This window comes from Lepidochelys kempii, chromosome 19, assembly GCF_965140265.1.
Source record: "Lepidochelys kempii isolate rLepKem1 chromosome 19, rLepKem1.hap2, whole genome shotgun sequence".
In the NCBI taxonomy this organism is placed as follows: Eukaryota; Metazoa; Chordata; order Testudines; family Cheloniidae; genus Lepidochelys; species Lepidochelys kempii.
In genome coordinates, this window is record NC_133274.1 from 19,717,169 (window position 1) to 19,731,289 (window position 14,121).

A 14,121-nucleotide genomic window follows, 5' to 3' on the forward strand; every position below is an offset into this window, starting at 1 on the left:
AAATATTCACCCTTGTTTGTATATTATAGTTTTTGTGTCAGCAAAACCTAGAATTAGGAGGAGAGTGTTCATTACAAACCAAACCTGGTCAGGGAAGCATACAACAGCTTTCCGCTCTGAAATGCAAATAGGACAGAATCACATTCAGTGTCTCACTCAAGAATCTACCAAAGTTTGGGGACACAAATGTCACCAGTCATTGTTCTAACTGCAATGGAAAAAAAACACAGCAGACCCCGCTATATTTATACTAGAGAGGAGCTAAAAATTGCCAGAGTCCCCATTTTAAATGCAATTTTCTCTCTCTCAGCTTTTTGACAACCTCATAGAAGAATCATAGAAGATTATGGTTGGAAGAGACTTCAGGAGATCATCTAGTCCAACCCCCTGCTTAAAGCAGGACCAGCCTCAACTAAATCATCTCAGCCAGAGCTTTGTCAAGCCAGGCCTTAAAAACCTCTAAGGATGGAGGTTCCACCGCCTCTCTAGGAAACCCATTCCAGTGCTTCACCACTCTCCTAGTGAAATAGTTTTTCTTAATATCCAACCTAGACCTCTCCCACTGCAACATGAGACCACTGCTCCTTGTTCGGTCATCTGCCACCACTGAAAACAGCCTAGCTCCATCCTCTTTGGAACCCCCCTAACTTCATCATCTGAATGTTTCCATGTCCAGTGTCAATACAAAGATGATTTTATCTATTTATTTATTTATTTTTATATGAAGGAGGGGGAAAGGAGATTTGAGAAAGTCCTTGGGAGACATTTTCAGAGTAACTCAGCAAGAGAAAATTCAGGACTTTTTTGCATCCACATGACTCAAGCATTAGAGTCCTTAAAGTATGTTGCTTGGCAAAACCCTCTAGACCTCCCCTAGATGCTCCTCTAAATACTGGCATTTTGTGCTCGAGTTTTCTATATTTGATTTGTGTCTCAGTGAACAAAATCCTTCAACCATCCAAGTTTGAGAAGGAGGATGAAACAGTGCTCCACTTAAAAAAAATATATAAAAAAAAATCACTGCAACTTTCTATTTGTAGGATATTGCAGAAACAACTCAACATTAAAACGTGAAGTATGGAACATACATAGGTCTCAGGTGTAGTGTGCTTTCCTACCTTTAAAAATAGTGTAATAACTGAGTTATGAATGTTTAAATATGCATCACTGCTCATGCATAGTAGAAAATGCCCATCCCTGCGTTTGTATGCTGGGGCAACTAATGAGAGTGCCAACTGAAAATCTTCCTACTTTTGAAAATATCACATGAATTTTCTTCAAAAATGCCTTGTTTAAGTTCCAGTTAGGTTTATAGCCTCATGGTGCAATTTTCAAAAGCATGTAGAGTAGGATTATGCATTTGACCGGTCCAAAAAACAAATCAGTCAACTGACCAGTCAAACATTGGTCAAAAAGTTTTAAAGTACCAATTTATTGGAACAGTAACAAAAAAGAGTAACACATTATGGTCTCCAACAGGCATGAGTATCTAAGGCTAACCCTAATTACAAAAATCAAGTTAATTAACTGAGATATTTTAACTCCAAAAAGGCCAAAAAATTAAATGAAATTCTAAAAAGAATTCTTTTGAGCAATGTTAGGTTAGCATTTAAATATGAATGTTTTTTAAGACTGAACAGTTACAAAAAGAAAAGAAAAAAATTAAATTAAATAGAAATAAAACACTTAGCAACTATAAAATGAACTCATGCTAGATGGTAGGCAGCAGGCCAGCTCTCCAAGCATCTTATTTTTCCACTATCTCTTTATCTATATCTTTGTCATCAAGTTCATCAGTATCTCTTTCATCTGACGAATATGGAGCCCAGCAATTACAACACAGTGACATTTCAGATTTAATTAGCTGAAATCATGAAATTTACAATTTTTAAAATCTTATGGCCATGAAATTGACCAAAATGGACTGTGAATTTGGTAGGGCCCTATTTATGACAAACGTTGATGGAAAGTATGCCAAGTTGTTTTCAATACTGAATACTCCTGGGGAATTCTGTGTCACTGCGCACGTGCAAAGTTCATGTCTCCCACAGACATTTTTTTTTGCCCCACAGAAAATAGATTCTGAGGAGGTGCTGCAATTACACCTTTCACCCACTAGGGGCTGCTGTGGAACCAGAACAGAGGGCAGACAGCCCAAAGCCACCAGCTGTGGAGAGGGAGGAGTCAGAAGCTGCGTTCCTCAGTGCCCTGCCCATAGGGCCAGGTGAGGAGACACAGGATATGGGGGGTGGGGGGGGGAAGAGACAGAGCAGGGCACACAGGGCTGTGAGGGGGTCACAGACCGGGAGATGTTCAGAAGGGCCAGGTGTGGGCGGGAGACAGACTGGCACAGGCGCTACTGGGGGTGACAGCACTGAGCCAGGGGCTGAATCGGAGTGGGGATGAAGGGACACATGGGGACACGGGGTAATTGTACTGTGTTATTTTGACAAAATATTCAGAATTCTGCATAATTTTAAAATATTGTGCAGAGAATTTTTAAGCACAAAATTCCCCCACGAGTAATGAATGTTACAAGCAGGTACAACAGAACCAAAGCCTAAAATTAGTCCAAACAAAAACATGTTAAAATAACTCGAGGACTATGTTGAAATCATGCTTGGTAGAAGCAGAAGATATGGAACTAAAAATTAATGAATGAAAGTTGGTGTGTAGGATATTAGGCTTAATTAGTGGAAGGACTATGCCACTCATCACCGGGTCCTTAAAGAAAGAGACTTTGGGAGAAGAATATGGAAGAAAAGACTACGGCTACTGATGCGAGCTTCATCAGCCTAGCTGCCTGCCCCAATACACAGAGTCTATTGGGAGACTGGACATTCTTCATCCCAATCCTGAGGGATATCCGAGCCAGACTGGGCCATAGAGAGGAATCCAGAGGACATCACCACCCCTACCCACCTCCAGATGAAGCCCAAAAACCACTCGAGATAAAACAGGATCAAACTAACAGCAGTACTAGCCTCAGCTCATCTCAACTAACTCTCTTCAGCTAAAGGGAAAGGGAACAAGAAATGTTAAAATGAAATCCTTACCTGATAATTTACTTTTTAAATGCTTTAACTAGCTTTCCTCAAGAACATAACAATGGCCATAATGGGTCACACCAATGGTCCACTTAGCCCAGTATCCTATCTCTTACAGTGGCCAGTGCCAGACGCTCAGAGAAAATGAACAGAACAGGGCAATAATCCAGTGATCCATCCTCTGTTGTCCAGTTGCAGCTTCTGGTAATTGAAGTTTAGGGACACCCAGGGCATGGGGTTGCACCCCTAACCATCCTGGTTAATAGTCATTGATGGACCTATCCTCCATGAATTTTTTTTTTTTTTAAAAAACACTTTTGGCCTTCACAGCATCCCCTGGCAACAAGTTGCACAACTTGACACTGCATTGTAAGAAGCTGATTTAGTTGGGGTTGGTCCTGCTTTGAGCAGGGGATTGGACTAGATGACCTCCTGAGGTCTCTTTCAACCCTAATCTTCTATGATTCTAAGTACTTCCTTGTTTGTATCTTTTCCGATTCTTTAATAAAAGCTTAAAAGGATTGTCATGGTGTTTGTGTCATGGTACTTAGCAGACTGAAGTCTCTGTATAACGAACCTTGTTTAACGCTGTTTATATTGGACAGTGACTAAGTTATGTTACTTATGGCATGCATCCGATGAAGTGAGTTGTAGCTCCCAAAAGCTTACGCTCAAATAAATCTGTTAGTCTCTAAGGTGCCACAAATACTTTTTTTTTTAAGTTATGTTAACTTCATCCCATTTATTCCATCTAAATTAATACAATAGTAGGCAGCATTATGTGCAGGAGAGATCACATGATTCTTCCATGATATTTTAAATCGGTTATATTTTTCTCTTCAGCTTTTGTAAGTGGACTGCGTTCCGTATTCTCACAGAATATATTTCCTAGCATTCAGGAACTTGTTCTTGGAATCAGATAGCGTAGAACTATCATTTTCAATATTCTGAATGGATTGAGTGGTTCAAACAATGAAAATGAGTTTTGCACCGAAGGACAGTCATCAAAAAGATCAGTGTGGATTACTTGGGGGCAACACATAGCCACCCTTCCTCAGAGGCTGGCTGAGAAGCCTGCTTTTATACCTGAAGATCTTTGAGACACTTAATAGAAGATGCCCACTGAATACAACAAGGGATTATTCAGTGTGGATGAAACTGAGTGCTGTACTAAATGACAATTACTATTTGTTTTTGAAAAATTAGACCATGCTTTTTACATTTGACATTAGAACCTTGCCAGATCTTCAACATCACTGATGAAGAGATGCATTGCATGGGTATCACACCCATAACACAAGTTGTTAGATACCAAGCAGCTTTCATATTAGCTGCATTGTTAATACCCAAAACCTTCCATGGACCCAACTGATTGATTATATTTTTTAACCGATCAGTACTGCTTCGCAAGCAGGCTGGCTAACCTAGTGAGGAGGGCTTTAAACTAGGTTCACCGGGGGAAGGAGACCAAAGCCCTGAGGTAAGTGGGGAAGTGGGATTACGGGAGGAAGCACGAGAAGGAGCGAACGAGAGGGCAGGGCTCCTGCCTCATACTGAGAAAGCGGGACGATCAGCAAGTTTTCTCAAGGGCCTATACACAAATGCAAGAAGCCTGGGAAACATGCAGGGAGAACTGGAAGTCCTGGCACAGTCAAGGAATTATGATGTGATTGGGATAACAGAGACTTGGTGGGATAACTCACATGACTGGAGTACTGTCATGGATGGATATAAACTGTTCAGGAAGGACAGGCAGGGCAGAAAAGGTGGGGGAGTTGCACTGTATGTAAGGGAGCAGTATGACCTCTCAGAGCTCCAGTATGAAACTGCAGAAAAACCTGAAAGTCTCTGGATTAAGTTTAGAAGTGTGAGCAACAAGGGTGATGTCGTGGTGGGAGTCTGTCATAGACCACCGGACCAGGGGGATGAGGTGGACGAGGCTTTCTTCCGGCAACTCGCAGAAGTTACTAGATCACAGGTCCTGGTTCTCATGGGAGACTTCAATCACCCTGATATCTGCTGGGAGAGCAATACAGCGGTGCACACTCAATACAGGAAGTTTCTGGAAAGTGTAGGGGACAATTTCCTGGTGCAAGTGCTGGAGGAACCAACTAGGGGCAGAGCTCTTCTTGACCTGCTGCTCACAAACCGGGAAGAATTAGTAGGGGAAGCAAAAGTGGATGGGAACCTGGAGGCAGTGACCATGAGATGGCCGAGTTCAGGATCCTGACACAGGGAAGAAAGGAGAGCAGCAGAATACAGACCCTGGACTTCAGAAAAGCAGACTTTGACTCCCTCAGGGAACTGATGAGCAGGATCCCCTGGGAGAATAACATGAGGGGGAAAGGAGTCCAGGATTGCTCGCTGTATTTTAAAGAATCCTTATTGAGGTTATTGGGACAAACCATCCCGATGTGTAGAAAGAATAGTAAATATGGCAGGCGACCAGCTTGGCTTAACAGTGAAATCCTTGCTGATCTTGAACACAAAAAAGCAGCTTACAAGAAGTGGAAGATTGGACAAATGACCAGGGAAGAGTATAAAAATATTGCTCGGGCTTGCAGGAGTGAAATCAGGAAGGCCAAATCACACCTGCAGTTGCAGCTAGCAAGAGATGTTAAGAGTAACAAGAAGGGTTTCTTCAGGTATGTTAGCAACAAGAAGAAAGTCAAGGAAAGTGTGGGCCCCTTACTGAATGAGGGAGGCAACCTAGTGACAGAGGATGTGGAAAAAGCTAATGTACTCAATGCTTTTTTTGCCTCTGTCTTCACAAACAAGGTCAGCTCCCAGACTACTGCACTGGGCAGCACAGCATGGGGAGGAGGTGACCAGCCCTCTGTGGAGAAAGAAGTGGTTCAGGACTATTTAGAAAAGCTGGATGAGCACGAACCCATGGGGCCGGATGCGTTGCATCCGAGAGTGCTAAAGGAGTTGGCGGATGTGATTGCAGAGCCATTGGCCATTATCTTTGAAAACTCATGGCAATCGGGGGAAGTCCCGGACGACTGGAAAAAGGCTAATGTAGTGCCCACATTTAAAAAAATGGAAGGAGGAGGATCCTGGGAACTACAGGCCAGTCAGCCTCACCTCAGTCCCTGGAAAAATCGTGGAGCAGGTCCTCAAGGAATCAAATTCTGAAGCCCTTAGAGGAGAGGAAAGTAATCAGGAACAGTCAGCATGGATTCACCAAGGGCAACTCATGCCTGACTAATTTAATTGCCTTCTATGATGAGATAACTGGCTCTGTGGATGAGGGGAAAGCGGTGGACGTGTTGTTCCTTGACTTTAGCAAAGCTTTTGACATGGTATCCCACAGTATTCTTGCCAGCAAGTTAAAGTAGTATGGGCTGGATGAATGGACTATAAGGTGGATGGAAAGTTGGCTAGATTGTCGGGCTCAACGGGTAGTGATCCATGGCTCCATGTCTAGTTGGCAGCTGGTATCAAGTGCAGTGCCCCAAGGGTCGGTCCTCGGGCTGGTTTTGTTCAATATCTTCATAAATGATCTGGAGGATGGTGTGGATTGCACACTCAGCAAGTTTGCAGATGACACTAAACTGGGAGGAGAGGTAGATACGCTGCAGGGAAGGGATAGGATACAGAGGGCCCTAGACAAATTAGAGGATTGGGCCAAAAGAAATCTGATGAGGTTCAACAAGGACAAGTGCAGAATCCTGCACTTAGGATGGAAGAATTCCATGCACCGCTACAGACTAGGGACCGAATGGCTAGGCAGCAGTTCTGCAGAAAAGGACCTAGGGGTTTCAGTGGACAAGAAGCTGGATATGAGTCAACAGTGTGCCCTTGTTGCCAAGAAGGCCAATGGCATTTTGGGATGTATATGTAGGGGCATTGCCAGCAGATCGAGGGATGTGATCGTTCCCCTCTATTCGACATTGGTGAGGCCTCATCTGGAGTACTGTGTTCAGTTTTGGGCCCCACACTACAAGAAGGATGTGGAGAAATTGGAAAGAGTCCAGCGGAGGGCAACAAAAATGATTAGGGGACTGGAACACATGACTTATGAGGAGAGGCTGAGGGAACTGGGATTGTTTAGTCTGCGGAAGAGAAGAATGAGGGGGGGATTTGATAGCTGCTTTCAACTACCTGAAAAGGGGGTTCCAAAGAGGATGGATCTAGACTGTTCTCAGCTGATGACAGAACAAGGAGTAATGGTCTCAAGTTGCAGTGGGGGAGGTTTAGGTTGGATATTAGGAAGAACTTTTTCACTAGGAGGGTGGTGAAACACTGGAATGCGTTATCAAGGGAGGTGGTAGAATCTCCTTCCTTAGAAGTTTTTAAGGTCAGGCCTGACAAAGCCCTGGCTGGGATGATTTAGTTGGGGATTGGTCCTGCTTTGAGCAGGGGGTTGGACTAGATGACCTCCTGAGGTCCCTTCCAACCCTGATATTCTATGATTCTATATAGGACTGCGTGGTGATATTCCAATGCACAACTGAGTGAATAAAATACTGGCTGTAGAGTTGACAATCTCATAGTGACTGAACTCCATACATCCAGACACTACAGACATGGAAGGAGTTTGCAAAATAAGACCAACAACTCACTTTTTCACATCAACCGCTTCAGCACCCAGAAGTCTTCCTGCAAGCAGCTTCCTACTTGGTACTTTGTAAATTGGATGCAACTTATAAAAAAAATTCTAGCCTAAATAATGGTTTTCAACCATATGCAAATAGATGGTGAATTTGTTTTTCTGGTCATGGGACAAGCTATTCAAAAAACTTCTTAAAACCAATGTAATGATCACTGGAAGACTTTCCAGGAGCAGGAGTTTTCAATGCTGAAGCTGATGAAGTAGCAAAATTTTAATAAAAGATGAAATGGAATTAGCTTCACTTTCATTGTCACTCATATCACTTCATCAAAAAGACTCCATACTTTGTGATTATGCTGGTGAAGACTAATAAAAAGGAGAATGCACAGATAAAAATTTTTGATGCAGACATCTTTTCCCTTTCTTGCTGTTTGACTGCAATATTTGACAATAGCTAGACACATACCACAAGAATTCAAATGTATCTCCATGCGTCACATACTTAGAAGAGAACTTGCGCTAAGCTTTAACAGTTTTTCCATGGTCATGTCACCTTTTGGGGTGCAATCCAGACCAGTGAGAGGTTGTGTTACTACCAGCTCTGTAACCCTGGGTGCCTTAAAATGCTCTGCTGCTCGCAGCCACCACACAAGCAAGCACTGAGTGTCTGTACGATAAGCAGCCCTCATTCAGTAACACTGACTTCAGCATCCTGCTTGTTACACCACAGGCATGCTCTGGTCTCCACCAGCCTTGGTTACTACTAGCCAAGTGACCCAAACACACCCCATTCCCAAATTTCTCCAAAACTGTCTACCCTGAAGTGTCCAGCCCTCTCCTAGATCACTTGTTTTGTTCTTTAAACAGAAAACAGCACTGGCTTGGTTTAGATTTAAAAATAAAAAGTTTATCCATCAGGATGTAAGTGATGCCAAGTAAAAAAAACAAACAAACAAACAAACAAAAAACACCAAGGTAGAGATGGTGAGATGGTTACAGGCAAATAAAAGTGAAAACATGCATCTAAAAGTCTAAAACAATCTAGCAAGGCACAGTCCTTGTTTAAGATGATTTAGTTCATCCAAATGGCTGAATGTCTCCCAGTCAGGCCCTTCCACAGAAGTATGAGTGCTGGTTTCCCTTGTCTTCTTAAGTGAAAGATAACTCTCTTTCCAGTCCAGTAAAACTCCGACAGGCATTTCAGAGTTCATTGACACTGCTTCAAGAAGTGGAACGGCTTTCTGGGGGGTAAAGTCTCCATCTAGCAGTGATAGTTGAGTAGTTTACTCCATCAAGCTAATAAGAGGAGGAGGTAACAACTTTGATGTAACTGTACCTTCACGGTCTCTGCCTGTTGACCAAACTGGTTAAAAAATTGTGTTTGACATGTCTGGATCATAGACAATTCCCCATCCACTTTATGAGTTTTGATGGTTCTGTTTACTGCATACATAAACTGCAATTTCATTGACACTGGTCACCCTGCTTCCTTTGTATTCGAGGCCTATGTAGACCTGTTTCTACCTTGTTCAAAGAGAGATTCTGAAACATATCAGAGGTCATCCATAACTTCACATGCAGCATCATCACACATATTCCACAAGGATATTGAACAGTGTGTTATTAGTTTTCAAATGATACTTAACGCATAATTTGTACAACTCTCATTGCAGTAGTGTGTAGGGTGTGAATACAGGAGTGCTTAGAGTCACACAATAGTAAGAAGTCCATACAAATGATTTTGGCTTTCCTCAACTCTGCACAAGTTATATCACTTATTAATGTCTCATGATTTCAGGAATGCTCTCTAGATTAAGTATCACTTCCATTTAGGTCAATTTTTAACTCCTGCTATTTCAGAAGATTCCAGCCAACTAAGATGTTTTCAGGTATGATGCTCTCTCTCAGGACTGTTACACTAAAAAGTTAGGTTGAAGGAAGCCGCCTTAAGTCAACCTGTTAATATATGTGTCTACACTACTGGGTCCTTTACGCCAACCTGAATCATAGAATATCAGGGTTGGAAGGGACCTCAGGAGGTCATCTAGTCCAACCCCCTACTCAAAGCAGGACCAATCCTCAACTAAATCTTCCCAGCCAGGGCTTTGTCAAGCCTCTGTCGACTTCTGTAATCCAACTCTGCAAGAGGAGTAGCACTTAGTTCAATTTTCATGGGTTGACTGTGAGGTAGTGCAGATGCAGCATTGCGTAATTTGACTTAATTGGCCTCCAGATGGTGTCCCACAATGCTCATCTGCTCTGGAGATCATTCTCAACTCCGCTGCACTGCAGCCAGATATACAGGAAACAGGCCCTCCCCTGCTAAAGCCCTGGGAACTTTTAATTTCTCATTTTCTGTTTGATTAGTATTGGGAGCATGCCAGCTTGAGCACAGATGATCAGGGACACAGGCAGGAGGTGGATCCATTCTCCCTGACAGCCAGAAATATTTTTAACTCTGGAGCCCTGTGGGTTGCAGGACATCACGGTGGCCGACTGATGCTGGGGAAGGCAACTCCTCTGGTGAGTATACAGCAAGGTACTGTGGCTCTCTAGATTACAAGAGGCTGCTCCAGCTACGCAGAAGGTGGCCCTCGAAAAGACTCTTTATGTGGACTGGGATAGCCTGGGAACCCTCCATGGTTATCTCTAGGAAACTTTTATGGAGGTACTCTGCAATCCTTTGCAGAAGGTTTCTGGGCAGGGCAGACTTAATTCTTTCACCACGGTAGGACACTTTCCTATGCAACTCCTGAATTAATTCAGCTGGCATCATTGCGGTACACAGCATAGCAGCATAAGGACCAGGTCTATACCCAGATGCTTGCAGCATCTCCTTCCTTTCTGCTTCTGTTGCCCTCAGGAGACTGATATCACGTAGGGTCGCCTAGGACAGTGGTTCCCAAACTTGTTCCACCGCTTGTGCGGGGAAAGCCCCTGGCGGGCCGGGCTGATTTGTTTATTTGCCGCGACTGCAAGTTTGGCCGATCACGGCTCCCAGTGGCCACAGTTTGCTGCTCCAGGCCAATGGGAGCTGCTGGAAGCAGCGCGGGCCGAGGGACATACTGGCTGCCACTTCCAGCAGCTCCCATTGGCCTGGAGCAGCAAACTGCAGCCACGGGGGAAGTTCTCATTAAAAGTAATCTTACAAGGAAAAAAGAGGACATGTAGACCCAACCCACCCACCCACATTCCGGATCACCAAACCACGTGGCCACTAATGTGCCTTTACTGTGCTCGGCAAGGGTCGGCAAATAGTTTAAAGTGGCTGATAGGGGACTGGGGCCCCACATCAGAGATTCCGCCGTTTCAGAGTGAAAACGTTCCCTCCCCCATTCATAACAGCTTCCCGTGGTGCTATGGGGAAGGACCATTGTTTGAGTAGTTACCTCTGCTCCCGACATGAGCTTGCCATAAACTTCATTAAAAGAGCGGTCACCGGCGACCCCAGGGGGAGAGGGCGCTACTCACTGTGGCTGGAGCAGCAAAAAGGCACAGTGCACAGTTATGGATTCTGATTATGTTATGGCTTGCATCTAGTGTAATAAGGGGTTTTGTTTTGTTTTTTTAATGAAAACGGCCTTGCAATGGAAACATTTTATTCATGTACAATGGCGCCTTTATTTTTTCCCCATGACTGACAACTGGAAATGTGTGTCATCAACACCTGAAAGCAGACTTTTGCTTATTAGGAGGAGAAAGAGAATGTAGAAGGACATGTTCACTGAGATAATGAATGCCTCCGGAACAGCTGACAAAAAGCCGAGTTTGTTCTAGAAGATCTCAGCCAATCAAGATGCTCACCTTTCAGTTGGTTCACGTTTTTTCCCCCACAACAGATGGCATTAGTATATAGTAAAGTGAGCAATCACAACCTTTTAAGTAAGCTTGCTAACATATGGCAACATGATGCAATCTAAAATGTAGATTACCGCCTACATCAGGGCATTCTTGCTGAAAAAATCTGAAAAGATTTAACCATAGTCAAATAATAGGTGGTCAGCTGAGATTATTTGACCATTTGCAGTGTTTTTGTAGCTATGTTGGTACCAGCACATTAGAGAGACCAGAAGAAGAGGCGTAGCTCGAAAGTTTCTCTTTCGCCAACATAAGTTGGTCCAGATAAAGACACCACCCTACCTACCTTGTCTCTCTATTATTTGACTGGTCAATTGACCAGGTTGCCAAGCCAACACCTAAGTGACTTGGACACATTTGAAAATCCCATCCGCAGCACTTGCATTTATGTTTTAATTCAAAATATCATTAATGTAACTGAAAGACACAGAAGCAGTTTGATTCACTTAATGAAAGTTCTTTACTGAGGATAAGTGACAGGCATAATTCGATGTTTCAATATTTAGGCATTTGAGTTCCATGCATAAGCAATTTTTTCTTTAATTTCCTTAAGTAGAAAATGTTTTCAGACTTCTTATGCAACAAAATTAGCTAAATTTCTCAACAGGCTTAGACTAAACATAAAAGTTTCTGCCCAAAAGGAAACTAGTTGAAAAAGTTATGGACAATCGAAAAAGAGAATCTTATATGAGACCTCTATTTGTAACCTTAAGAATGTGCACGGCATCCAAGCAACAGATTCAACATCAGTACAGATTTGCCTATACTGCCCCTCAGAAGAATGCCTCAATTCAGAACTTGCTAAGAACTACCTGTATTGACTGTGTGTGTGACAGGTTTCTGAAACAGAATAGCTCATCATAGAAACCATCAATCACCACAAGAAGCAATCACCAGACAGAGCCATCCAGATGTTCTTTGCAAATTATTAAAAAGATAAACTAAAAAGATAAAAAGATTAAAAAAACTGTTCCTATCAAAGTTCCTAATATTTAAGAACTTACTGTGCGATTCCTGATGTACAGAAACACTTTCTGAGTCTGCTGCGGGCCACTGATGATGTCTGGAAAACAAGCAGCTTCTTGAGAGGTCATACGATCATGCGGAAGTCTACTCTGGAAAGCTGCACCCTCCACACCTAAAAAAAAAAAAAGAAAAAAAAAAAAAAGGGGTATGTCTTACAAGTATTCCAAAAGCAACTGATATGTTAGTGATTTTACTAAAAAGCTCCCCCCTCCTGGTCAAGACACTTGAATATCCATATATAAGAATGCGCTAACTGGTTTCGTCTAACACTTCCACCAGCTCCTTTTGTCTATTTCTGCAAGCCAAAAATATCTCGGCCAGTGCTTTGAGGTACAGATCAAAATTGGGCATTAGCACTAGCACCACTACAAAAGAACACAGGATTTAGAGAACAAGCAACAAGTAAAAGTGAGGAGATAAAAAGGTATGAAAAGAAAACTAAACTGTTTATCAGTAAGAAATAACTGGTTTAGATCTCTCTCTCTCTAAGCTCTATAAACCTTCAGGAGACCCCTCCTAAGCCAAGTGGGCTGTAAACCACAAAGAGGACAATGTATAGGTTCCTCACATCTGCTCTCCAGCTTTCAAGGGTTTGTCTAGATTAACCCTGACTCAAACACTGACTTCTTTTCATAAATCTAGAGAACCCCACAGTCCATCCCTTTAGCCTGACAAACATACCCATAATGTGTACAGCAATGGAGTGCAAATCCATGCAAGAGACTGCTATATTTTCCTGAGTGAAAGGAAAGGGAAGGAATTTTATCTTTTCCTAGGTAATGCAATGCTTAAAGTCTCCTGCTGGACATAAACTAGGAGTCATTTCTCTATATGCAAAGATAGCGTCCAATTAGGGCACCTGAACGTTTAACATTCTTGGAACAAATGGAAATCACAGCTTGCAGAAAACTGCAAGAACAGTATTAGCTAGACCATATTCCTTTAATTACAGTGGAACACAGAAAACTAACTACACACAAGTCACAAAAAAAGTGCACAAAAACAGACATCTCTGCATATAAAGGAAAGGGCACATCTGGACTTCACTTTAAAGGTACATCTTACAGGCAAAAAAAGCAGGACAAAAAATACATCGAGAGGCAAATATCAGTGAGGTCAATTTCAAAATACCAGGTGACCTAGGAAGGTTAGAAATATAAGCAGAAAAGCAGCTAAACTGGAAAAATACAAGCTAATATATCCAAGGAAAAAAATGCCAAAACACAGATTATGAAATGAGACAGATAGTCAATATTGATGCTGGAATCGTTCAAGAGATGGTGGTAGGCATCAAATTAGATACGACTTTGCAGTGTGTTATGGAAACAAAAACATCTGTAAACATGGTTTTGTTATGGAAACAAAAACATCTGTATGATTTTAGGTTGGATGGGCAGAGGCACCATGTTACAGAATGGGAAGGAGGTGGGAGGGAAATTATCCTCTTTATGAAGGTCTGGTGAAACTGTTCTGAGCATTTTTATACCATAAAGACGAAGACCAATTTGAAGGAACTTAAAGAAAACTATTAAGGGGCTGAAGAGAGTGATTTATGAGGAAAGATTAATAGAGCTAACTATGAATAGCTTGACTGCATGACAACCAAGAGTGAAGACAACCGACTAATCATTG

The 14,121-nt window shown here is 42.5% G+C and overlaps 1 protein-coding gene across 5 annotated transcripts in view; it reads right to left on the reverse strand.

The window, feature by feature from the left end:
* The window catches only part of KDM1A (lysine demethylase 1A), a 181,343-nt gene that overhangs the window by 142,560 nt on the left and 24,662 nt on the right, over window positions 1-14,121 (reverse strand). For all 5 annotated transcript variants that reach the window (XM_073317371.1, XM_073317369.1, XM_073317368.1 and 2 more), the window contains one exon: window positions 12,468-12,601. In XM_073317371.1, coding sequence (XP_073173472.1) covers window positions 12,468-12,601 — 134 coding nt within the window. The remainder of the gene's footprint in view (window positions 1-12,467; window positions 12,602-14,121) is intronic.